We start from the raw sequence: 27,118 nt of genomic DNA, 5'->3' as shown, positions 1-27,118 counted from the left end.
AAGTACTATGCCAAACATGTAAAACTTGTATAAAAATTTCACAACCCTATATTGGCCACCTCAGATGAAAACAGATAAATTCCCCAAATGTTAACTGGCTCTATTCCCCTAATATTAAACAAAACCACATGGGAAATATAGAAATCCAAATAGAAGTAACATAAACCTGTCAAATCGTAAACAAAAACTATTTGTGGGACAGCATGGATGACAAATGGTCTACTGTTTAAATTTCAGAATGAGGCAGATGGAAGTTGGAAGGCTGGTTAATTCTCCCCTCCTTCTCCTGCTTCGGCTTCATCTCCCTGGGTATCCGATGTCCACAACTGTTTAGGAAAGAAAAGAGTAACAGATACATTATTATACATTTATTACTAATAATTATTAAGTAATTTTTAGAAAGAAGGTCTATATCTTAATCAGAACAACTTCTAAGAGGTCCTAGTAAGCACTGTGGAGAAAGAAAAAGCACACAGTAACATGAATCTATTTCCTGGCTATTACAAGATGGAAATTCAGTTCTAGGTGACCCAACCCTACACTGCATTTAATGAAGTTTATGAACAGTCAGAACCCAAGTATCTTACTCACAGGGTTCACTAAAATACAACTAACAAGCAGGCAAGATCTACTGAGCAGGTAAGTGAGAATCAGGAACTAACGGCAATTTCTTTCTCCTCAACCAAGTTTTACATGCCTTTCTCAAGGAAAAGCTTCAGTAAAAGTATCACTCCACATCCAATGCTACAGCAAATGTTACAAGGTTTTCTCTGTTTTTTAAACCCCAAAATTTTTCATCAAAATCTCTATCCCTTGGCTCTGTTCAGGTAGTTGTGCTCTCCTTCAGCAACTTTCAGAACACTGAGCTGCCAACTTGGTGGGCAGGGCAAGGATGGAAGAAAATCAGGCTAAGCATGCACTATGCACAAAATGTTATTTTCAGCTCCATAAAATCATACAAAGGAACCATATATCAAGATTAAGTACCAGCTAAGGAAACTGAGCATCAGTTCCAGAGCAAGAGACAGGGCCAACAAATTATTTCGTGAACCGATTATCTCCATGCTGACTGCTTCCAAACTATTCCTAGCCCAATATAATTTGTCATCTCTCACTTTATGGAGTTAGAGAATCATTAACCAAATCATTCATGCTCCATAGGATAAGGTGGTAAAACATAAAACCAACTAATTCTCTCCACTGACAGTGCTATAACACAGAATGTCTTTATTTTTAAAATCCATCAGAAACATTTAATGCTTTCAGGAGCAGAAGGCAACAGTGAAACGAAGACCAGTACAAGACCAGTAACCTTGTCCTTGCTCTGAACATAATGTATGGTATCTGCACTTAATCTTCCTTGCTGAAGGCATTAAGGAACAAGTTATTTTACTGAAGATAACAGCACACCAGTAGTCTGTTTCTAGATCTACTCTGAAATCTTTAGTATATTATTATATTACTACATTAATCTCAATTTCAGTGCTGTTCTTGTAAGAAGAGTTAGTAAGAACAGTTCTATCGTATTTTATCAGAATTCAGAAATCAGAGGTTTCTATCCTAAATCAACACCCCTAGAATACAGTGACAACAGGACTGTAGGATGGAAAAGACCTTCAGGATCATACAGTCCAACCATTAATACTGCCAAGTCCACCATGTCCCCAGATACCACATCTACACAAATTAATACTTTCAGGAATGGTGACTCAACCACTTCCCTGGGCCACCTTGCTTGACAACCCTTTTAGTGATGAAAATTTTTCTCATATCCAATCTAAAATGCACATTCATTAACACAAAAGGCCCTGAGTGTTATGGAAGGGGCATTACCAATTTTACCAATTGAGACATTGAGATCAGTTTAACAAATCTGCTGGGGGTGGGAATGAAATGCTTAGGAAGAAGGGCTGTCTCTTATTTAACAAAAGAAAACAAAATGTCATAACAGAGCAAAGAAATTATCTAACAATTCCAGTAAAACAGATTTTGATAATATGCTAAACAGTCCTCTGAACACTTCTCTGCCTTCAGTCCTCACAGAGAATGAACACAGACTTCTTCAGCCATACAAGACTCGAGGTCAAACAAAACCAACAACTGAGGTAAGTGCTACTGCACAGAACTGATCAACATGCTAAATCAGTCTGAAGCCCACCTACCTCAGACTTCACCACTTGCAAAACTAGCAAAACAGACAATTTTTGCATTTATGAAGTTCACTGTAGTCTTTGTCAGTCACACACATATCAGAAGTTATTTTCTATGTCAAGAAGTTGTTGATAAACATGGAATCAATGCACTCGTACAGATCACACTAAGCATTTAAGGCAAGACACATCATTCATTCAAGAATATGGAATCTTGCATCTGTTTACAGCTTTCTCCTTTGTAATGGAAAGCTCACGTCAATTATCAGGCCTACTACCCTAATTCACACATTGTAGTAGCTCAGTCTGACTTTTGTTCTTGTGAGAAACAATTTGCTTTCCAACTGCTATGACAAGCTTTACATTATTTTTACTGGGAAGTTAGCAATTAAAACCAGCTTCTATCCTCTGTTTCAAAACCACTCATTCAGAGGGCAGCTCTTGAGCAATCCCACTAAAGGGGACAGTACACAGACACAGAGAGCAATGCCAAACCTGTATATCTGTCCCCAATACAGAGGTTGAGAAATCACTTCCATTTGTTTTGTAAGCAACAACTGGAATAATAACAACTAGTTTTTGCAGCAGTATTAAGTTACCATTCCCATGGAAAAGGCTCCAAAAAGACAAGAGAAATTAAATGTTAGACGCAAAAGCACAAAGTATGGCAACTCCAATTTTTTAAAACTGCACAATTTTACTTGTAGTTATTTTTAAAACAGTGCAGCTATTTTGCAAAGGCCTCTGATATCAGAAGCACAAAGTGTTAACAAGGGGCTACATGTGGCAACAAGAAGTGTGTCTTATTTTTTCATTTCTTGCTTGCAGCTCTCCTCCCCACAGACCAAGGATCGAACTAAGTAATTTAATTACACTGTTGCATGTTTGCTCACATTTAAGTTTCATTTGCTTTAGATGTTTATCTTTGTCAGTTCTAAAGTTCAAAGTATGATAAAAAAATCCCACACACAAGATGAAGATTTTCATTATTCTGACAACTTACACCACAGCTGTGAGTCCAAGGATGAAAAAAAAAGGAGTAATTAAGACAGTTATGTTACAACTGCTGTGGAAATAGCCTGGCTAGCATCAATTTCCATTTCAGCTTTGCCAAAATGAAAGCCAAACAAAAAACCTCTAAACCACAAGTCCTTAAATGGACTTGCTAGCTGCTAGCTTTATCTCCAATTTTCATGAAGAATCTCTTCCTTGCAGATACATTAATGCAGAATAAGCTATATAAAATTTGACATAAGCTTTAAAGAGGCAAATCCAACTGTATTCTCAAATGCTGCTTAACATTGGGTAGTAGGTTTGCTAGTCACAATCCAGACTCATCATTTAAACATGCTAGATTCCATGAATAAAATAACCTGAAAAATGTGGTTAATTCATCATTTGTCAGAAAATCATGTCAATTAGGATGGAAGCAGGCAAGCAGACAAACAAAAAACTAGGTGGGAAAAGTATCTAGCTCAGAAGGATGATGTACTATAGACTTGTTTCTGAGTGACAGACACAGTTCCATGGCCAGAAACAAAAAACAAAACACCTTCAAGTGCCAGAAGACCAATCCTATAATCTATATGCAAACTTTGATGATACTCACTGTCAAGTTGTCTCTCAGTAACTGCATTATTAGCGTGCTGTCTTTGTATGACTCTTCACTTAATGTATCAAGTTCAGCAATTGCTTCATCAAAAGCCTAGTGTTATAAAAACAAACTCCATTAGCCATGTGACAAAAGGTTATGCAAATAATTTAAATGGAATTTCCCTCTCTTTGACTTACCGTTTTTGCAAGGGAACAGGCTTTCTCCGGGGAATTGAGAATCTCATAATAGAACACGGAGAAGTTCAGAGCCAGACCTAATCTGATGGGATGTGTTGGTTGCATCTCCTTTTTACTGATTTCAAAAGCTTCTTGATATGCCTGTTGTGATTGCTCCACTATCCCTTTGGGGGAAAAAACAAACACAAACAAAACCCACAACAAGTAAGTAATTCACATACTGCATCCAGACATACAATCAGGACTGTGCTCACACTTGCATGAAGAAACCATGTCAAGAGTGAATGCCTGTGAATGAGCACTTTACCTAACAAGTTGATATTTAGTGAAGATTTTATTAAATTGCATTTTCAAATTATTAAAAAGGAGGCAAATTTTTACTGACCAAATCACAGGTTTGAGTCTCTTCCCAACACCCTGTGACTACTCGTATTTACAAATGTTTGCAGCAGTTTTATAGCACTGAAGATAAAACCCACCATCTACTTGATACAGTACCACAATTTCATGTCTTTAAACACTGCAGTGCATTAGAGAGCCACATTTTAGTCACAGGAAACATTGATGACCTTTTCTTATCATGCTGAACCCTTTCACTAACAGTCATCTATGAGTCTCCATTCAAACTGCTCAGCAAAGATAGTGTGGCGTATCTCAAATCAAATTAAATATATATTTTTAAAAGCTTTCAACACAGTTCTATTTCCAGTGCTGATACAGAAAACATTTTTACCTAATTTAGAAGTTCTAGTACCTATAAACTTTGAAGGGAGAAAAATTAGTTATTTGGCTGCTTTATTTTAATCTCTCATCAGTCTTAACTGGTTCAGTTGTACAAGTTATTAACATTTGGCAGAAACCAGCAACTGAAATATGTATATGAAGATTGAAGAGCTCAACAGGCTGCTTTCTCACAGAAGGCACCTGAACTTAGAGCAGGTTCTGCCTGCTCAAGTCAGAGATCACAGCCCAACACAGCCCACAAGCTGCAGGGCCCAGGGAGGTGCTGCATGTTGAGCACAAAGGGGCACTTGTTCCTCAACTCTCCACCAGCATCTGAGAAAAAGGTGGGCAGAAAGTAATCCAATTCAGATGCAAAACAGGACTCCAAACCTAACATTTCTGGATCAAACCAGAAATGTATCCAGCATGATGTCTGCAAGAGTGCAGTCACACGTATTCAAAACAAATAAAGGAATTTTAAGGTAAAGACTCAAAAATACAGCAGGATTTAAGTAAGAAGTTTTTAGACTCCAAGTCTGAAAACAACTAAATACCAATACTCAGGATGCCTATGCAATCACTATTTGTTCACCTTTAGATAGTCACAAAAATTAAAGCACCATATTCTTCTCTTCCACATGGAAGAGTGCACTGCACAGTTCTTCAACACTGCACTCATCACTAATAATGGAATGCTTCAGATCAGACAGCTGCCCTAATGTCTTGAAAATGACCAGAAGTTAGTACATTACAGTTGAGAAGAACTAGGTTTACTGCAAGTTAAATTTAGAAATTGTGAGAAATGTTTAACTCCTCTCATAATAGAAAAGCCTTAGAAAATGGTGCTGGTTATGAAAGGCAAAACAAGCAGAATGAAAAACAAGTAACTTCAGGGAATGAAGCTGTGAGTTTTATTTTCTAGTATTTTTTAACATAATTTCAAAGCAAAAAGTGTATTTTTTCTCCTTATTTGAGAAAACAGTTACCTTTTGAGTAACAATTCAGAGCACTTAGTGCATAATTTGATGTATTCTGTTAATTTTTAAATCAGTCACACAGTATAAAAATGTTTTAAACCTTGAATTCATTAGGAAGTGTAGCTCCAAAGTTAAAGGATGAAAGAGTGAGGTACCTGCTTGACATTCCTGTCTGCTAGATTGCCATAAGGAAGCTCCATATGATAAAATAAACAATGTTTATGACGATAAAAATCCAATTCCTAGTATTGGGAGCTTTACATTGTTGCTGATTTACTTTAAACGGCTGGAAGAATAGTGTCCAGCTCAACACCCATTCTTTCCTACACAATAATTATCAACTGCTCTTCTTCAAGGTCACAGACAATATACAGGAAAAACATGTGACATGAAACACTGGAGGAGGGGAATGAATTGAAAAAATGGTAACTCACCAAAAACTGCTCAGCCAGGAGACTGGGTTAAATAAAAATAAACTTTAAAAGCACTTTAAACAAAGATTTTCACAGTCTAAGTTTCAAGCATGTAATTTAATCCTCAACAGAAAAAGAAACTTTAGTACTCAAAATATTGTACCTCCTGTGCATGTGAAAGAGATCACTAAAATTACCAAAGGAAAACACGGTAACTCTCTATAACAGATCTAAAGTACTGGTAACACATACAATTCTGCAGCCACCAAGACTGGCTCAGTTTGCATGCAGTAAACATCAGAAATCAAATCCCTTATATACTTAGCCTTAGGATCTTTCTGTAACTCTCTATTATCCAGCATGCTGGGAAAACTGGGCTTCACTGTGTAATGTGGATATAACACATGCCAGTAAAGCAGACACCTCCATCTCCCCTTGCCAAGCCCAGTCTAGTCTCTGCAGTCCCAGAGCCGTCACCGTGTGCCGCAGGTGTGCCGAGGGCAGAGCGGGGCGCACAGCTCGGCGCCCGAGGGCTCCAGGCACCCCGACACACCCGGCTGGCTCTGTGCTGCTGTGCTGCTCCCCAGGGCACACTGGCTCCAGGAAACAGCCTGGCATTGTCTGCAGCCAGCTGGATCGCAACTAATGCGCTGCTCCGAACTGAAGGGGACTCTGCACGGAGGCAGCAATGCCGTTAGGGTGTCTCCCACCACCGCAGGTAAGGAACTCAAAATGCTGAGTACCTAACACTAACTTTGCAAACTAAAATTAGGTGAAGGCAACTTACCGGCAATTGTGACAAGCTGCTTACATGAAAATATAAGAAATTTGAGGAAATAAAAGACATCTGGACATTAAACTACTATGGTTAAAAGAAAAATATTTCGTAACAGTAGGATTAATTTTATTAAACCTTTTCTCCTCCAGGTTGTTTCTAATCTCTTTGCTCACTGAACCTATGCAGGCCTCTTATAATCTGTAGAAATGCAGGAGGAATAGCAGGAATAAGTCTAAGAGGGAAAACCCCTAAGATTCAGCCAGGCAGAAATGCATAAACTGGCACTTCAGTGATAAAACAGATACATGCATGTGGAAGTTGGAGACAATTTCATAATTTTGTGACTCCGTGTCTGTATCACGCTTCCACTGGCATGTACATGAACATTTCTGTAACTCACTGGAAAGCCAACAATCTATGATTTTCCTTCAGAAAACAGGAAGCCTATTACTAGAAATTTACATGCAAATCAGAATTACCTTAAAATTAGGGTTGTGTCACCACCCCACCAAAAGCAATCTAACTGGACAATGTTTATCCACAAGCTGACATACAATACCTTTCTTGTCATCTCCAGCAGCAACCTCAGCCAAGTAACGGTAGTAGTCTCCTTTCATTTTCAAATAGAAAACTTTGCTTTCTGCTTGCGAAGCATTAGGGATCAAGAACTTTTCCAACAGAGACTAAAAGGGAAACAAAGAACACAGTGTTTTGAACATATGCTGAACCAACAATTCAATTATATTTCAATTTATTTCAAAGTCAAGACAGCTTCACTTCTTATTTTCTTCACATCCTACATAACATTGTCAGCTAGAGAATGTGTTCTGGATTCCAATTCTAGATATAAAAAGAATGCTGCATCGTGTGCCTTGATGGGAAGAAGGAGGCTGTGTCAATTTAGATGAGTTTTATATGACCAAAGGATGGCTTTCTATAAGCCACTATACAGAACCCTAGCAGAAATAAGGCAGTCCAGAGACTCTGGGCAGAGGGTATACCATGAAAGAAAACTTGCACCCACAAAACACAATAAAAGGATTTGATATCATCAGTTGCCAAATCAGAGACCTAATTATTTTACATACATAGGCAATAAATAAGATTCCTTAGCCCAGGTCCTATTAACTTAAACGCTCTATTGGCATTCCCAGCAAGAAACCACAAGGTGAACCTGTATTCTTGCATTTCCAGACAGCTAACAATCTGACATTCAGCTCTGTAGCACCCCTGACTTTATGTGCTGCCCTAACAGGTATTTCCTTTATCTTCCAAAGCAAAGGTAGCTCTCTAGAGTCACTCCACCAAATCCCCCCATGGGCCGACATTTAAGACCAGGTTTTTCTAGATTATTCTAACTGCTTGTTAACATAGCAAGTTAACATAGCTGAGGCAGTCATGTAATTTAGCAAGAATTCTCTTATGATGAAAAGAAAAGAAAAAAAAAAAAAAAAAAAAAAAAAAAAGAAAAAATCACTAGCTCCAACACATTCAGTCAAATTAAGGTACAAGCTTGTCAAACTTTGTGATATGGAGTGCTTGAAGTCAGACTCTAAAAGAAAAGCCAGTTATTTAAAAGTCAAAAAAGGTAGAGCATGCCTGAATAGTCAGAATTCAATCAGAAGCTGTTACATATACTTGGTGAAGGCTATGCAGAAAATAACTTTTAAAAGAGATTTTAGTACAGACTTTGGCCATTTTTCCCCTCTCTAAATTAGATGACTGATATTGCAGCTTTGCTTCACTTATTGCTTTTACTTCCAAGGACATCACAGAAACAGACAAACTAATTCCAACTTGCAGAAATTATTGCTGTTCTACAGCACTTTCCTCTCAAGGCCATCCAGCAGGTTAAATCAATGTCTTACACAACATATCCTGGGACAGGCAGCAACTACTGCACTGTGACACAGGCATCTCTGGTACCTGCTCTGCTTAACAGGCCAACTATTAACCTACAGAAAACTGTCACTCACAGAAAGAGCAAGAAGAGCAAGTCTGGTCTTGGTTTTTGTTTTGGTTGCTTTTTTCTTCAGCTGAAGTACTGCTAATTCATTCTTATGAATAATGAATATTCATTGGTAAACTCAAACATGCGTGAAACTCCTCAAAATGAAGTGACCCATCCTAGCATGTCTCTCATTTCTATTCCTGCAGACAGATAATAAAGACATCAGGCTGACAGACATGAAAGTCAGACAAGGTTCAGCCATGCCTATGCTACAATGAGATAAAAACCTGCAAGTGGACTTTCTTTAGTGGCTTAAACATAGTGCATTTATTCATTCATCTTCAATATTAGGCGTTTCCAGTACTGTGGGGCTTGGTATGCAACTTCATTTTATAACCACACAGGGAGACACTGAAAAATACTGCATGTCCTCACTTCCAATCCAAATGACAGCAGAGACAATTCTCTGGCACAGATGGAACTCAACACAAGTCAGTCAAGCAGCAGAAGTATTTTTCTGGGGACAGTCAAAAGGACTGCTGAACCCTTCATGTCAAAGGCACCCTTCTGAGGGCACCTCACCGCACCAGAAGGGTTCAGAGCCAGCTCTGTCCCAGTGAGGCTGGGATGTAGCAGGAAGCCAGCAGGTATAAACCTCAGCTTGCTGTAACTCCTTGCACACTGTCCTCACCACTAGAGAGCTTCAAGGTTCACAGCTACAACATTTTCGTGAGTGCCAAGGACCTCCAGTGACAACTGAAGGCTGCCAGTTAGTGAGAACAAGGCTTCTTATCAGCTTTTATCTGTGAGACTTTAGTTAAGCCAGGTGTGTCAGTTTGCACCGTGGGGAATTGCCCTTCTTCTGCATCCCCCATTAATTGGCCAGACCAAAATATTTTTAGTGATTCCAGACACAGAAATTACTCCTCATCCACACAGAAGGTCATTTGATTAAAATGTACAATTCTGCCCATTCACACAGCAGCAACCAAGCTCCAAGATCTGAACTTCACTTAGATCACAAATGAAGTGAAGTTGCTTGCAAACTGAATGGGCGAATTGAACTATTAGACAGATAGGAGGAACGACTACTAATTGTCTTCTTAAACAGACCAACACTAGCAGGACAAAAGGAATTTGACCACTAAATCTTGTACTGCAAGAAGTTCTAAAGCCATGTTGTATTTCAAAGACCGATGAAGTGAGAAAATCCCTTTGAGCAGCTATTCACAGAATATAGCCAATGCAGACTCCAACCCAAACTGCACTGGGAGCTTACTCATATTTGGATGAAAGAGTCTATTCTATACAAACACGTAGGACTGGTGTGCCACGTATCTTTGGAAGAATTTTATTTATGCCAAATACTTCATAAACAGCAACAATAAAACCTGCAAGCAGATGAATATTTAAAAGCTAGCATGTGAAATGATTCAAAGGAGATCTCTACCCTATTATTTACTTCATCTTATAAATTCAGTTTCTTCTGTTTGTATTAGACCACTTATTTCAGGGTCTATTTTCTTTAACTGGCGAAAGTAGACACAGACCACTCCTTTAAAGTTAGCCTGAAGATTCAGGGTACACAGATTTATCCTAGAGAGTGGCTCTGAAAGCATAACCTGCATGGACATGGTATGGCTACAGAAAGCCAGACAGGTAAGATCAATTAAACTACTAACCTTTTAAAGTTCAGTTACAGAAGAGAGGAGAATCAAAAGCACAACTAATCTAACAATTTGTTATCTGCCAACACATCAGCTTATGGGGAATACTGTTTATTTTGTGGATTTTTCTAATAGCTTTAACTGCAAAACATCTCTGGAGGACACATGTTTTTCCACAAGGAGGGATATCTAGGTATTTAAGTTGTATTGCTAGGTTGTTTGTATGTAGCTTTAGCAGTACCAGCAACACATGCCCACCTTCTCTCTCCTTTACCAGTTGATAGGGCAGCGTTCATCAGTATAGAGCTGATCACCATACAGGCCACTGAAGTGGGAGCAGCTAGTCCAAGACTGGATCAGTTAGGGGAGCTGTATTCACTAAGCTGATGTGATCTGCATCAGTGCAATGCATACAGCACCCTGACATCTGCAGTCCGTACAGCACATGTTTATTATTACATTATATGTAGTTAAGGCCTCATGCTTGCTCAGGATGTTCCTGCTATCATGTGAAACTCCCATCCAGGCTGGATACATACTAATACATGGGCAACTAATTACAGCATCTTCATCAGCATCTGGTAAGAAGTTTTCTGAACAAAACTAAACAACCAGTCCCTGCCTTTGAAACCCCCCAAGGACACAGCAATAATTGTCAAAGCTTTTAAATTGACAGCAAGAATCTAAGTGCTGTGAAACAAACCATACCATTGTAGTCAACTAGGCAGATGCAGCAGCATTTTAGAGCACTTTTCAGCCCAAACCTGTAACACCTTGTACCAGTGCTTCTAGCACTTTTTCTCAGTCTTTTCAGAAAGATTTTATGAGAATTACTTTTTTTTAAAAAGGATGTACTAAATCTGAATATCAACTCTTACTAATATGCTGGCTGTTTAAAGATCAGGCTTCAACACTTCACACCTGCAATTCTAGTTATGACTAAGCCAACAGCTGTCTGGCTCTCTGGACTGGCCAATAAACATGTTCAAACTCAGGAGATGTCAGCTGTGCTCACACATACCATTGGTAGAATTTGGTACATTCTCTCACCCTCAGCAAATAATAGAGAAAAGTCTTTGTCTCCAAAGACATAGCAAAAGTTGTCTGCACACTTGAATTATCCTAATGGTGAACTTCAATCCTGGCTTGTTTTAAACACTAAACTGGAAAGAGATTGACTTCCTTCATTCTTACACATATTCTACCGCCTGAAGAGGGTACAGTCCATAGGTGGCAACATGAAGCACATCACATTTTGAGCCACTTTGATGAAAGGCTTTTCATCAAGGCTCCTGTGGTTTTGCAAGATCAAGTCTGAAAGGTTAAGAGTTATCCAACTTAGGAATGTGAAAGAAACCTAACAAGTAGTTACCAATAAACCCCAATAGCCAACCCTCTCCTAAAATTCTGCCTGCTTCTTACCGCAAGTGGACATGCTTCAGTTGTCAAACTGTGGTGAGGCCTGCAGCTGAAGACAAGAAGCCAACAAAAAGACTTGAAGAGTCCTTTCCTGACACTTGAAGCCTAAAGCTACTCTTGTTTTAATAGCATTTGCATCTTTGGCAAATGATGTCTGTGCACCAGAAATCTATTCCCAAATCCACCATATGAGCATTAAATTAATTTTATTTTAATGCTCAGTTTTGCCTTGTTGTTTCTAGTTCAAAGTTGCCTAGTTCCCTTTATTAAAGGCTTGGTCTCAGAAGATGTTATTGCCTAGAAACTTTAGATAATTATTAATGCACTAGAGATGATTGCAGCAACAACTCTATTTTCTATTTATGTATTTCCCTCCAGACAAGCAGGAAAAATAAGAACAGTCATCAGATTCTAGAAAAATGCTGTAGCAAATAGTGGATAATACACAGTTAAAGTACTGAGAATGGGAAGCCGTATCTTTAAATATGGAGAGATTAATTACTAAGATATCTAATTGAATAAAAACACTAGAACTGTAGGAAAAATAAAAAGATATTATTCTTGCACAAAAGAACCAAGGTGCAGAATGGGAAAACTTGAAAGAGAATGCATTGATAAACTTTAGGTACTTTAAATAGCATCAGTTCTTCTCTGAAATAACCTGACTTTTTGTTTAATAAATAAACAGCCTTTTTGTTTTCATGCAGTATTGAAAGACACCTAACAATAGTTATGATGTTTTTTCTAATTTTGAGAATAAATTATGCAAGAGTACTAGCTGAACTTCAACTTGTTGCCCACCCATGGTATATGACATAGGGATGAAGATGACATGGAAGAACTCTTGTTTTTTAAATTAAGGAAAGACATGAAAGAAACTCTCATATTTTTCTAAGCTCAGCCTGACACTAATTTAATATTTAATGACAGTAGCCTGATATTTTCATGATGCAAGCAGCATTCCACTATGCTTCTCCAAAACATTTTTAGAACACAAGAGGGATCATACCAGCTGACAGGATTCCTCTGTCTGCTAACCTCACTGCAACACTGCCCAAAGAGAATGCCACTAGAAAAACCACATGAACAAAGCAAGAAAGCCTCATGCTTCTCTTGGCCTCCATCAACGCCCAGGGATTTCCTGAGACAGATGTGGTTTCTCTAGAGGCAATAACCTTTAAAAGGCTTCTTGTCCACATTCCACACATTGTCCAAACTCCCATTACATCGAAACAACCTTAATACCCACAAATCACCAGAGAAGAAGCTGCACATACCTGTATACCTGTACATGAGTGTTACTTTTGTCCTTCAAATACTCAGTTTCATTAAAAAAAAAGACACCTATCAATTCCCATTAGAAGCTAGCAAGGGATTTTCCATGACTGTTTTCCACATGAGGATTAAGAAAGTTACAAGCTATAAAACAACACATTCAATTAGCTGCACTGCACAGATTCACACACACACTAGAGAGGGTTTAATGAAACCACTTGTGGCCAGTCATTTTATTTACACACATCCATCTGAATTGGTGGAGAAAGAGACAGGTATTTGCATTTTTAGGAGGTATATTTTTAGACAATCCCTTGCCAAACCCTGTTTTGACCCTGTTTTACTATGCTGCTTCTGATTACAGCTCTGCCCAGAGTTTGGGATTAAGGGCTCTGTAACTGCTGCCTCATGGGTGACCTCCATCCCTCTTGTGAAAACCAAAAGGACTGTTCTCAGCCTCCTACTCAAGCCAAAAAAAAAAACCAAAAAAACCTACAGTTTAAAGTCACCCACAGAATTCTCTACTGGTTTGCTCACTAGAACAGGAATACAAGAAAAGCTGTCAGTATTAGTGGCTATTGAGACACTGGATATCTCTGCTGAAACATCTGCTGCCTGTTCTCAGAACCAGTTATTCTTTCTTCCCATCGAATTGGCTGCACACAGGAAAAGCAGCAGAAGTTTGAGAAGGTGACAAGGCTGGCTAGAAGAAATGAAGTGAGAAGCATGACCCTCAGCAGGGGAGGAATTCAGAATGTGGGACAATGTATCTTAAAAGGGGAGGGAAGAATTTGACTGTGGAGTTATTTACAGCTTTTATTCAACAGCAGGAGATGTGACATGATGTGCACAGGAATATGTGGAATTGCTAAGAGCAGGAGAAAGGTACACTTGACTAGCTGTTTTGCTGTAGTCAATCTGGTGAAGATCTAGAAAGGAAATGAGCATAGGAAATGAAGTCTGAATATAAGATGGTAACTGAAAAAAACATCTAAAAGGACTAATGGACAGAAGAAAATCCCATATGACACAAACAATGGCAAGAAATCTTAGTTTATACATAAAACTACCACTAAATCAGTCTAAATGTGCTCCCTAGAAAAAAAGAACAAAAGCAGCATCACTATGGGCAGGCAAAGGAAACATGGAAGAAGTAGAACACCCTGAAAAGTCATCTTCATGCTGAGATGTATGTGGGGGAGAGGTACAAGTCAGTAAGAAGTAGGTGTAGGCACAAAAATGCATACAGGGTGCTTGGCATGGACACACCACTCGTCAGCAAAACGAGACAGCACTTGAGGCAATGAGGAGCAGCATCTCAGTTCACACTTCTACAGCCATACGTGTAGCTCCCTTTGCAGATCTGCCTTCCCCAAATTAGACCACCATATCCTTTCCTAGCTAGTTTCTTCCACTGCTTTGGTTTCCAATTAGTGTTTATGGCAAGGGAGGCAAGTGTGCCTCTTATCAGGGTACACTCCTGAGATAATCCAAAAGACTCCTCAGGTGTTTCATGCCGATCATTTCATGCCAATCATGTTTTTTACCAAAGCATGCATAACAAACATGATAGTGAGGGAACCAAATTCTGAAGCACAGGCAAAAATTCCTCCCTGATTTAGTAACCCACTCTAAGGAAACTCATACAAAAGGCAGCAGCTGTAAAGACACTTAATAGAAAAACATTAGGATTAAAGTCTTAATATTTTTCAGGCATCGCTATAGATCCTAACAAACAGTTTCCACTGAGGGTCAAAGTCAATATGTAATTTTTACCTGGGCCTTTTTTTCTCAGCATCACCTCATAAAACTGCTTCTTGAATATTGGGGTCTTGCATCAAAATAAAATGGTACCAGATGCATCAATCATTATTCTTTCATAACATCCTTGGCAAAACTTGAGATAATAAAAAACTGAAACCAACTGTGCTGGGTGAGAATTTCTGCCCAGGATGTAGGTCTCAGCTACAGCTACTGCAGCTATACTCCAAACCAGAACATGTCTTAAGAGTCTACAGTTTTGGTCTCTAAACAAATACTAATAAAACTCCCCATAAATATGATGCAACACTTTTAATCCTTGCTCAGAAATAGAAGCAGGAACCATTTATCTTTTAGCAGCTTGCACTCTGAGTAGATTTCAAACCTCCTGAAGCAGAATATGGATTGACTAGGGGTTCATTATGGCACACAGTGTTAAAAAACCCATTTTATTAGGAAAAATGGCATTTTAACAATATAAACCTAATCTGCACTAGGAGAAAACAACCAGTTGAAAGATCAGATTGCCTTTGTTGAATCTTTTGTAACATAATCACAAAGGGTAATATCCAGAAAAAAACGCATCACCAACAAAAACCAATGGACAGCTTTTCTCAGCCTCATGTGAGCTGCCTTATAGAATCACAGAATAAAGTAGGTTGGAAAAGATCTCTGGGATCATTGACTCCAACCTATTATATCTTATAAAAAAAAATTTAGGAATTTAATGTTGGTCTCAACAGAGCATGACTTATTGTTACTTCTCTTTGAAGAGGTATTGCCAATCTTCTGTCAGATTTCAAGAAAAATAATCTACTGCACAAGAGTTAACATTCAGTAAAAGAAAGAACAAGTTTAAAAAATAATCACAATCTTAATTCTCTTCAATCAACTTCAATAGCACAAGCTTTCTCAAACTATTTAAAAATGGCCATCAACTACTGCCTGAATGGACAACCAGCTTTAGAGGCAGGACCTGATGTCAGCCCACAGCAAAGTACAAGTGAAGTGTTTGGGAACCTGTTTCAGAAACACAGTTCTGTCATGTGCACGGTAACGAGACAGAAGTTTCCAGATAAAACCAGAGATAGTGCAGTATTTGTTCCTGCAGATGTGCATAGATAATGCACTAACTCTGCTCATATTCTAAATTTTATGTTTCTAGCACTTACAGCTTCCACAGGCACAAGAAGCTGATACATTAGCAATGTAGTGTTTCTGCTTCTTAGATTTCTAAGTACCCAACCAGTGAAACAAATACACTTAGGAGCTTTACAGAATTGCAAGTACAGCAATTAAGTTCTTCCTTCAGCAGCACAAAGAAGACGTTTTGCCTGTCACAGGTGACTGAACTATCAACTTTATTTTGCTGTTTAGAACTGAGTATCAGCAGTAGGTACATAAAGTACTTGAACAATGAAGGCTGCTATCAAATAAAGCAAGTTGGTACTACAATGCTTTTGAACAGTAGAAGCACTCTATACCTTTTTACTGTAAATCAAAGCAAATTATTAAACATTAATGCCAAATTAAATCAGTACAGTGGGCTAGTGGTTATAATAAAGGCTTCTTCTACTTGCAATAAATGCAAGAGGATGCAGATACACGTACATATGTGCATACACATGTGCAAGCAGAGTTAATGTAAGAAGCAGCTGCATTTATGCAGAGCACCACAGCTGATTTTATGATAAATGGGAGCATTAAACATACATGCCAACACTATGGATGCCCTTTTTGCTAAGATTAGAATTAAAAACAACACAAGTAATCCCATAAACTGATCCATGAATGATGTTTTAATATCAGAGATTCAACAGTTTTGCAACAGTCTAATCACTTACTAAAGTAAAGGAAATTACTCTAGCATAGGCACTGCTTTCACTGCAGGCAAACAAACAAACAAACAAACAAAACCCACAAAACCAAAAAAACCAAACCAACAAAAAACAAACCAACAACCCAAACCAAAATAAAAAACCAACGGCCAAGAAAAACCCCACACCTGAAAGGGTGTAGCTACAATCAGGGAAGTGAGTGGAATAATGAGGTTGATACAAATTACCTCTGCTTCCTACCTTCAATACATACAAGCAAGGATACCCACCAAACCCTTACTGGAAAAGCCAGACTTGGAGAGTTAATCAAAAGCCTAAATTACAACTACTCTTGTAAATTAGCAAATCCTGACTACATTTTGCACTGCAATACATAAAAGCTCATTCACAGAAGCATTTGTGAACCAAAGTAATCACATATGACACTAACATATTATCAATTACCATATTTTAATGCAAATTTTAATAACTTGACATGACATCTTGAGTTCTATGTCCAGGTTTGAGCTCCACAGCACAAGAAAAACACAGATATACTGAAGAGATATACTATGGAGCTGGAGCACATGAGGTACAAGGCAAGGCTGAGGGATATGGGTTTCTTCAGCCCAGAGAAGACCAGGAGATCTTACTGGTATGTACAGCTGCCTAGAGAAGATGGAAAACCAGACTCTTCCTTGAGGTCTACAGTGACATCACAGGAGGCAGCAGACAAGTTGGAACATGAGAAGCTCTGATTACACGCAAGTATTCTTTCCTTAACAACGTGAACAAATATTAAGACAGGCTGCCCAGAGAGGCTGTGGAATCTCCATGCGTGAAGATAATAAAAATCTGACTGACAAGGCCTTAAGCAAAGTGATTGAACTAGATCTGTTCTGAGCAGAGTTGAACACAATGACCTCCCTTCTAACCTCAATTCTTCTGGGCACCTAGATTTCAACACATTGATCACCCCCTTCTGCGACTGACATTTTGTGAAGGAAGGATATACAAATATCTCCCCTTTTTTTCTGAAAATAATGGCACAGACCCGAAAGACGAAGTGCAATACAAAATTAAGCAAGCCTGAAGGAATCACAGAACTGAAGGTAGTGAGAACACCAAATTTTCTGTTAAGATCAGATATCATAACAAGAAGGTTGTATGGCACCGTCAGTTTACAGGTTAGCTGTGTACTTAAACCATCAGGAGGACACACTGAGCATAGAGTGGCTGAGTTTTAAAAAGACAAGTCACATATGTGCATGTCAAAAACCATATGGCTTCCTGTAGGAGAGAACACCAAATTTCCTAACCCTGTAATTAAGAACTATTAAACATTTTATAGAACTTAGTATTAGATGTTAGCAGGCTACTAGAAAATAGTTCCACTATTCTCAAATAGTAATTTGAGAATGATGGCAATAGGCATTAATTCTGTGGCATGCTCTTTAAAAAGACATTTAGATGCATTTGGAATGGAATTACATTCCCTTCCCCCAGTCAACTGCAGCCCCATGACAGGTTACTAAACATTCTACTCCCCATCTCAAATGATATACATAAAAATGAAATGTAAACCTAAAGTCACTAATCTGAGATATAACTGAACCTTCTGTGCTCACAATTACCACTTCTAAAAAAATGAAGCACCCATAACAAGTGCAAAGAAACCTCTAGTATGAGCATACAAGGAGTATCTTTATGTTTTTACACTTCTGAGGGTGAAATTTGGAAGAAATAATGTAGTGAAGAAAGTAAACACTTCATCTTACTGGAAGTTCTTAAACAACACCATTAACCTGCTGCTTTTCTGGCAGGAAAGACATGGGGAGGAAAAGTGTATGTGTAACAATAACTCCAGAAGGCTGAAGGGCAGCCAAGGTTTGCAGAAGTTCTCCAGACCTTAACAACTAAAAGGGCAAAGAAATGGTGAAAGGGTGCTTGGGCACTGCCAGAGAAGATTTACTTAGGGCAATTCTGCAGTGGAACTTGGAGGGGGAAGCAACATCACCCAGAAGACTGGGCATCGGGCAAGAACATGGGAACTGTCACATACTGTGCACTTGGAGGACAGGAAGGGACTGCTACAGTAAGTGCCAGCCTAGGGAAGAGTGCAACTGTCTGGAATTATATCCATGCTAATGTGAAGATAGCCAGTCATGTTTTCAATTATTTGTTTACATTTAGATCATGTAAGAGACTTCCTGAAAGCTACCAGAGCTCCTGAGAACTTCTAACATACAAGCAGTGCAGGGTGTTAGTTATTCAAAGACCTCTCCATTCCTCTCTGTACTTCAGCACCCTTATTAGATGAAAAATTCAGCTTACAGCAGATTTAATTTGAATTACTTCAGTTACAAGTCACTTCTCTGCTAATGGTGGTTTAAAGAAAATCCACACCTCTTATATTAATAATGATTTTTAATATGGAAATGACAAATGAAAGATGACTATAGGTCATTACACTGGTACTTTAGACAGACCCTCCTTTTTACTAGAAAAACTGAAACAGAATGTGAAGCACACCCTTAGCTAACATGAGGAAAAGTATTTAACTAAAAGTCTAATTTCCTGTATCAATTGGAAATTTTCTATAATATTCAAAGCACTTTTCAGACACTCAAGTATGGCACACACAGCATCCCACACAGTATATTACTATTGAAGAATTTAAAAATATAGTCTTCATTGCCACAGTGCAAGGAACTTGAACTACACTCAATGTGTCACAATTATTTAGTGTTTACCTGCACTACCAGACCAACTCCATACTAGAGTTGGTTATATTACACTTTAATATACTTAAATGCTATCTGATAGAACTAGTGCTGGAACAAGATATTTTAGGTGTCTCTTTGCACAGCAGCACTCTGAGGCTGCAGGAAACAAGAGGATGAGTTCAACTCTTTTGTAGAGTTGTAGAGGTACTCCATGGCAGGCTGAAGAAAAAAGGTTCAGGAAGTGGCAAGGATGCAGATGCTGTCTTTTCCTGTTGCAAGGTCAGTGTGAAGGAGAAAAATAAACATTCAGACTTGACCACATAACTATTAAAACTTTTATCACTGGGCCTAATGCGGATGAAGCAGGAAAGATTTCATAATTAACTGCTCCTATTCACTCTGTAAATTAGTAGAGGAGATGGAAAAAAAGCCCAGGCATAGTTTAGTATACTTGGTATCTACAGGATTAGAGGAGCTATTTCTGCCAGTACACTAGATTTCATTTCAATAAATGAGGTAAGAGAGCAGGAAGCTGCAGAGGAGCCAGCTTTGGCCACACTCTTCTAGTCACAAACACATTCTCTAAATTGCTTTCCTCCCTTCAACAATGAAGTTAGGACAGCAGTCATTCTCAGCTGTGATGCAACACCTCTGAGCATTAAATGTTACTTAAGACACTAGTAGACAACTGAAGACACAACAGCAGCTCAAACAGAGCCACAGCCTCAATAAAAGATATAAAAGTTGCACAGCTGCTTTTGTACTCTAATTCATAAGGCTCATAATTAAAAGCTTTGAAAGTTTAACATTTCAGGTCTCATTAATTAAGGGCATACTTCACACTGATTGAGACTGGGTAAGCTTCACTTTTCACCTCTGTAAACAGTTATAGATTAGATTATGCTGCATAAAAATTAGAGACCTTCTGAAAAAAAACCCAAATACTAAACCAAACCCTAGTCCTACATTTGTATGTAGCATTGCACAGACTCCTGTGTTCATGTTAAACAACTGAATCTTACCACAGCTCTTTTTTATTCTGTTAAAACAATACAGTCAGCCACGTTTCTAGGTAAGAATGAACATGCATAGGATATTTCAAGAAAGAAAACGAGTATGTTTTTAAATATAAATCTAAATCTTCAATGTAACTGGCAACATCAAAGGTAGTACATGTCATTTGAAAGTATTTTTAAATCCTATCCTTTGAATACAAAAGTTATAATTTTTTTTCTTTTTAAATGCAAGTCTAAAAAGTAGTTTTATTACTGCTAATCACTGCCTAAGGCATTGTTTCTTCTGGACAGTAATTTTTCTTTAATGTATTAAGAAAAATTTGACTGACGATGTTAAAAATTAGTCAGTCATTAGCTTCTTAAAAATAGTAACATGTCAAAGAACAGTAACTTCTTTGAATTATATATGTCTCATTAACACAAAGAGAAATTCAAGCCCATTTTGAGATTCAGAAGATTTCGTAAGACTCTCCACACATATTCCTCCCCTCCCAGGCACTCTACTTGCTGCAGCGAACTCAAAAGCTAGGTTTTGTTTTAGTTTTTGTATTTAGCATGCACAATAAAAGCTAGTTTCACCTTAACCTGGTTTCCATTATCAGACAAAAAATTAATTGCAAACACAAAATTATTCTAAGGCTTCTAAGCCCAGATTTAATTAAAATAATTTCTTAAACCAAAACGTAGCTTACAAAAGAATTTCAGATCACCCTGAACTGAAAGCATACACCTCCACCCCGACTTTCCCATTAGTAAAATAATTAAAGAAAGAAATAACAACCAATTAGAATGCCAGATTTGGATCCTCATTTCCTTGGCTTGAATAGATGAGCCACCACTTTACAACACAAGTACTTGTAAATCAGTTCTTTCGTATGAGTAAGTTGTGCATTTCATTTTCAGAGTAGAAGTTAAAGAGTTATCCTTACACAAGAAAACAAAACATACAAAACTGTGTATGTGTATTATGCATTGTGTTACAGTAACCATAGCAGCCAGCCTGAATGGGAAGACTCAGTTATCCACGCTGACTCTTACAAACCCTTGGAGAACCAGTCTTCTAGAAGCTGTCACCACCCATAGAATTTAGTTATCTCACTCATCAAGCAAAATTCATGCTACTCATTGATCTTAACTTTTATTTGGCATCAGACCTTCAGGCACTTAGCTATTTAATGCTTCCCTCATGTTGCATGTCATTCTGTCACCCACAGGTGATCCCTTGTCACATATGGGATGACAGCCAGCAGTGTCCACAGTGCAGTGGACAACTCTATTGCTGACATAACCTCTGCCTCACAAGTGGTTGTAGGACTGAACAGCTGCTCCTTGTGTGCTCACTGAAGCACCACAGGCGTGTGCAGTTGAAAAAACCTGACAATCTGGAATAAGCATTTGGAAGAGGGTTGGATTTCATAAACCAGCCTCCCAGTGAAAATACGACATTGCTTGCTGTACACATGCACATTTTAACATAACTACAAGTCTCAGAAAATGCCTAAGTTTAACACCCTTTGAGTTTGCTACAAAAAATTTTAAGTTTAAGCGGGTATCGCACCATTTCTACTGCCTCTTCCTGCAAGCAATTTTCTGCACGGCTGAGTCATAACTAACATTACATCATCTTACCCAGGGAGGGGCACAATTTCCGTAGAGTAAGAACTACCTCTTACAACCACAGCAGCACATTAAAATTGCAGAAACCAAAGACATCTAGGATACATATGCTGCTTTAAGGCAGAAGGGGCACTGGGGTAGGAGAAACCCCCAAACTAAACCTGCATATAGTTCAGTCTCAGGGAAACACGTTAAGCTTTCTTAACTACTACTTTATGTACAATGTTTCTACATGCCTCCAAGTTTATTAGCATTCATAACTATAATTTGTATATAAATAATCAGCATATTAGAGGGAAAGAAAAATTCAGACATTTTTTTAAACAGAAATAGCATAGGAGACCACAGGTTTACTGACAGACTAAAAACAGTCCCAGAGGGCCCAGCACCATTTACTTTGCAACTCTAAGTAAAAATGGATCAACAGTTTCATTATTTCTCACCAGCACATCATTGCAGATGTCTCTTAGCTCAGTCTCAATTTTCTCTCTGTATTCGCGAGCCATCTGCTGTTTTTTCTCAGCGCCTTCCGTCTTTTGTTCAATACTTGAGACGACTCTCCAAGATGACCTACGGGCTCCTACAACATTTTTATAGGCAACAGAGAGAAGATTCCTCTCTTCGTTGGACAACTCAGCTCCTTGCTCAGTCACAGATTTCATGCAACTTGCCATGTCATCATATCTTTCAGCCTGCTCAGCCAGTTTGGCCTTCTGCACCAGCTCATTTTTATCCATGTTGATATTTCTGAAGAGGAAAAATAGCGAGGCATTATTCAGACATTGGTCAAGGACAAAGGTGTTTAAACTTCAAAGGCAGAGCACCGTGTATTCTCTAATTTGGAACTGGAAGAGACACAACTGAAATCCAGCACACAAGGCATACTAGCAGCACTGGCTGCTCAAACACATGGACACATGGAGTAGAGAGTTAAAACCACTGCTTCCTCCTGAAAACTGTAAACTTTTAAGTATGTTATTTTAATAAACACAAACAAAAGCATCCAAAGGTGAACTGAAACCAAATAATTTCTATCTTATGCACAAAAACGATCCTAATTCTTTGCCACCACTTTTTCATAAGGCTACATTATCAGTGTAGCAAAACTGACAAAGAAAATATCCAATAGTAAGCTTTCCACAGGAGACAACCAAATAAAGGCTGGACAAAGAATATCAAGCAGCATTCTGAACCTTAACAGAATCAGTTACATGCAGAGGTACTTCACATAAACACCTGCAAATCAAATCCCACACTGGATGTTAAAAAGTCATAGTGCAACAAATATCTAAATTGTGAGTTGTACACCTTCCCACAATGCTAACTCCCTTTCCCAAAATGGGAATCCCCATTATGGGATGTTCTGTATCAGATATTGCTGCTCTGCCTGGGAGGCTGTGCTTTCACAGACAAAAGAAAATTTTACTACTTAAAAATATGACCTCAACATCAGTATTTCAGACAGCACAACCTAGCAGAAAAACTTCAGAACCTGTCTTATCAGCACAGAGGTATTGAGAAATTTCTTTTGGCACAGGAAGCAAAAATACTTCTGCCTCACCCCCCATCTTTCTGTGTACCCTAACTTGATCATTTGGAGGAATGTGCTTAGGGGATACATTATCCTTCGAAGTTTAACAAGATTATTAAAGCATGAACCAGTTTTGGTCATGAGTGCTTTATCTATTTCTGTACGTTCCAGACACCCCAACCAAGCATTTTCATTTTTAACCACTAAGACTTTTGCCATTTTATGTGACGTTAGGAGAAACAATGGCATGGCTTGTGTTCCATCTTTGGGAATAAACTAAGCACATTTTAACATTCCAGGTGACTGCAAATTTTAACGGCTCCTGTCCCCAACGGGGAGGCACAAACTCGTTTGTGTGCAAACGCCCGTTGGAGAACTTGCCCAACCGCGCGCGGCGGGGTTAAGGAGCCATTTTAAAGCGAGCTTTTGGTGGTGGTTATCTACCACTCGGCTTGACCGGGGCAAACGCGGTCACAACGCCGGCCCCGCCGCCGGTCCCCGGGGCACCGCAGGCTGCCGCGGCAGCATCCCCGGGCGGGCCGCCGCCGCCCCCGCGGGCTGGGCGCTGCCGCGGCTCCGGCACGGGGAGCGCGGTGACAGCAGAAAATGGAGCGGCCCGGGGGCGGGCGGAGCGGAGGGCGGGGCGGGCGGGCGGCCCCGGGGCGCTGCGGCCGCCCCTCCCTCCCTCCCTCCCGCCCTCCTCGCCGCGCCCGCCGCGGGGACACCGAGCGCCGCGCCCGCCGCCTTTGTCACGGCGGGTGGGCGCCGGAGCCCGGCCCGCCCCGATCCCGCTCCCCTCCGCCCAGCGCCCCCGGGGGAGGATGCTGCGTCCCCGCCCCGGAATAGGGAAAGCCCGCGGGTCCATCCCTGGGGGATTCGGCGCGGGGGAGGGGGAGCGGCGGAGGAGGAGCCCCCTCTAGTCCCGGGGGAGCCGCCGCTCTCGCCCGGACCCCTCGGCCGGGGCGGGGAGGATGGGCGAGGGGGGGGCCTGGGCGGAGGGAGGGAAGGGAGCGCGGCCGCGGCGACTCTTCCGCGCCCGGGCAGGGCTCCCGGCGGGAGACCACACCCGGCAGCGCCGCCGCCCGCGCCCCGGCCCCCGCCCGGCAGGGGCGGCGCTCCCCTCCCTGCGGGCGCGGGGTCGCCCTCACCTGCCGCCCCCTCCGCCGGTGCTTTCCCCGTTTTCCCCGGCGGAGAAGGGCCCCCGCCGCCCCGCGCAGCGGCCCCCGCGCCCCGCTCCCTCCCCGTGGAGCCGCGCCGGGGGTGGGGGGAGCGGGGCGGGCTGGGCGCTGTCCCCCGGCCGCCCCGCTCAGTGCTCCCGACCTGCGGCGTGCCGGGGAGCCGGTGCCGGGCGGCGGCCCCGTTACCTGTGCGCGGCGGGCGGGCGGGCGCGGGTGCGTCGGTGCGGGCGGGCGGCCGGCGCGGACTGTGCGGTTCTGGCGCTCGCGGCGCTGCAGCCTCGCTCCCTCCCTCCCTCTCCCGGCGCCGCGCACGGGGCGTCTCCGCCAATCACCGCTCCGCTCCGCGCGGGCCGCGCGCCGCCCGTGACGTCAAGCGGCGCCATGGCAACGGAGCGCGAGGGCGCGCGCGAACCTTCCCCCCCCCGCTCCCCCGCCCGCGGTCACGCCCAGAGCCGGCGGCGGCCCCGCCCGCGGGCGCGCGCCTGCACCCCCGCCCCACCGCCGAGCCGAGCGGGGCGGCCCGCGGGTCCCGGGGGCGCCGCGGGTTCGGGGCCGCGGCCCGCCCCCACGTCCCGCCCCCGCCGCGGCGCCCGCCCCGGCCCGGCGGGGAGGGCTCCGCACCCGCCCGGGGGCGGCGGAGCGGTGCCCGCGCCCGCGGCACGGAGCGGGGGCGGCAGCACCGTCTCCTCGTGCGGCCGCGGGCCGTGCGCGGATGTCACCGCCGCCCCCCGCGCACCCCGGGCGGGCTCTCCAGGCTTTGTGCCGCCCCGAGCGCCCAGTCCGCCCCGTAACCCCCGCCGAGCCCCGTGCGTGGCGGGTGGCTGAGCCCCGGGGCGCTGGGGGGGAGCGGGACTGTCCCGGCACACGCGCGGCCGCGGGAGCGCTCCGCATCGAGCCGCGCCCGGAGCCTCATCCTGCACCGGGAGCGCGACTCGTGCTGGGCGTTAAAAACGAGAGGGCCAGAGGAGGATGGGAGGCCGGGGACGGCGGCAGCGCCCTGGGAGATCCCCCCGGGGCTGGCGGATGGGCGCTCAGCGGCTCTGCAGGCGCAGGACGGTCCCTCTGGAAGCCCCTTCCCTTGGAAAGGCAAGCGGGCATTTCGGACAGCACCATCCAAACGTTGATGAGAACGTGCTGACAGGAGTAGGAAGAGTATTAATAAATATTGCTGTTGTTGGAAATGCTTTTTCATTTTCTGGAAAAAAAAAAATCCCACCCTGTTTCCTAAAGGTCTTGGAAGTCGGCATTCCCTTGTCCCCTTTCTGAACAACATCCCCCAGCTTGAATCTTTGTCTCAAGTATGCAGTGTCCTGACCTCTCCTGCTTTCTCCTGGGCTCTGGGATCAGCACTGTCTCACAGGATTAGAAATGAAATGGAGAGTAATAAGATGGAGAAAGCACGTCGAAATATTTTTTGAAAAGGGCCAGGTGTTGTATCTGGCAGTGCCATGGGCCAGGAGCATCTCCAGAGCGGGATTCCCTCCCCGGGGCTTGCTGCAGGCTGCCGTGCCCGCGGCAGACCCGGGAGCTCTCCGCCCCGTTCCCGTTCGGCGCAAACCGCACGGAAAGTCGGCTCCGGTCACGTGCCCGGGCCGCGTCCCGGCCGTGCGGCGGGAGCGGGCGGCGGGAGCGGGCGGCGGGAGCGGGCGGCGGGAGCGGGCGGCGGGAGCGGGCGGCGGGAGCGGGCGGCGGGAGCGGGCGGCGGGAGCGGGCGGCGGGAGCGGGCGGCGGCGGCCCCGGGCGGCGGCGGCCCCGGGCGGCGGCGGCCCCGGGCGGCGGGAGCGGGCGGCGGCGGCCCCGGGCGGCGGCGGCCCCGGGCGGCGGCGGCCCCGGGCGGCGGCGGCCCCGGGCGGCGGCGGCCCCGGGCGCGGCTCCGGCGGGGCTCGCTCGGCTCATCCCCGAACGGCTCCCGCGGGAGCAGCCCGGCGCAGGACGGGCCTGTACTTATGTCTACAGCCATAAAAGTCTGTCGGTGGGACACAGCGAGGGAGTAGCGTAGGAGGAGTGAGGCGCTTCCTTCTGGAAAGCAAGAAGAAGTTATGGATGTATTTGTTGTTCTAGAGTGGCCGGGAGCAGGTTGGTTCGGTACCAGAGATAACAGCATCTTCAGGTTCTCCCGCAGATGCCTCCTGCTCTTGCCTGCACGCCTCTCTCTCTTTTCCAGGCAGTTCAGGACAGCTTCCCAGTGTGGTCTTGCACCCTGCAGTGACAAAGTGACTGTGGACCTGTGAGTGAGATAAAGTGATGAGAACGCCGTCCCTTTCATCTTCAAAACAGTGATCCTGTATTTTGACTGAATATCAGAAAGGTCCTGCTTTAAAATCCTCC

General features: G+C 42.6%; 1 protein-coding gene across 1 annotated transcript; it reads right to left on the bottom strand.

Annotated features, from left to right (window-relative positions):
- Positions 1-204: 204 nt before the first annotated feature.
- Positions 205-25,084, bottom strand: YWHAZ (tyrosine 3-monooxygenase/tryptophan 5-monooxygenase activation protein zeta). Its single transcript, XM_021529435.2, has 6 exons — positions 24,977-25,084; positions 22,525-22,828; positions 7,392-7,515; positions 3,942-4,105; positions 3,760-3,855; positions 205-326 (listed from the first exon to the last, which is right to left on the bottom strand). Exons 2-6 carry the CDS (start codon positions 22,816-22,818, stop codon positions 267-269), a joined length of 738 nt encoding a protein of 245 aa, XP_021385110.1. The 5' UTR covers positions 22,819-22,828; positions 24,977-25,084; the 3' UTR covers positions 205-266.
- Between the last annotated feature and the right edge of the window lie 2,034 nt (positions 25,085-27,118).

This window comes from Lonchura striata, chromosome 1 (genome assembly GCF_046129695.1).
Source record: "Lonchura striata isolate bLonStr1 chromosome 1, bLonStr1.mat, whole genome shotgun sequence".
NCBI classification, from domain to species: domain Eukaryota; kingdom Metazoa; phylum Chordata; class Aves; order Passeriformes; family Estrildidae; genus Lonchura; species Lonchura striata.
Note: the sequence above shows the minus strand (reverse complement) of the source record. Positions and strands in the feature narration are given on the sequence as shown.

Excerpts from the sequence above, each read along its gene's own strand:
- YWHAZ (XM_021529435.2), bottom strand. The coding sequence starts at position 22,818 with ATGGATAAAAATGAGCTGGTGCAGAAGGCCAAACTGGCTGAGCAGGCT. Across the intron at positions 7,516-22,524 it reads ACATCTGCAATGATGTGCTG|TCTCTGTTGGAAAAGTTCTT; the intron begins GTGAGAAATAAT and ends TTTCCCTTTTAG. Across the intron at positions 327-3,759 it reads TACTGAGAGACAACTTGACA|TTGTGGACATCGGATACCCA; the intron begins GTGAGTATCATC and ends TTTCCTAAACAG.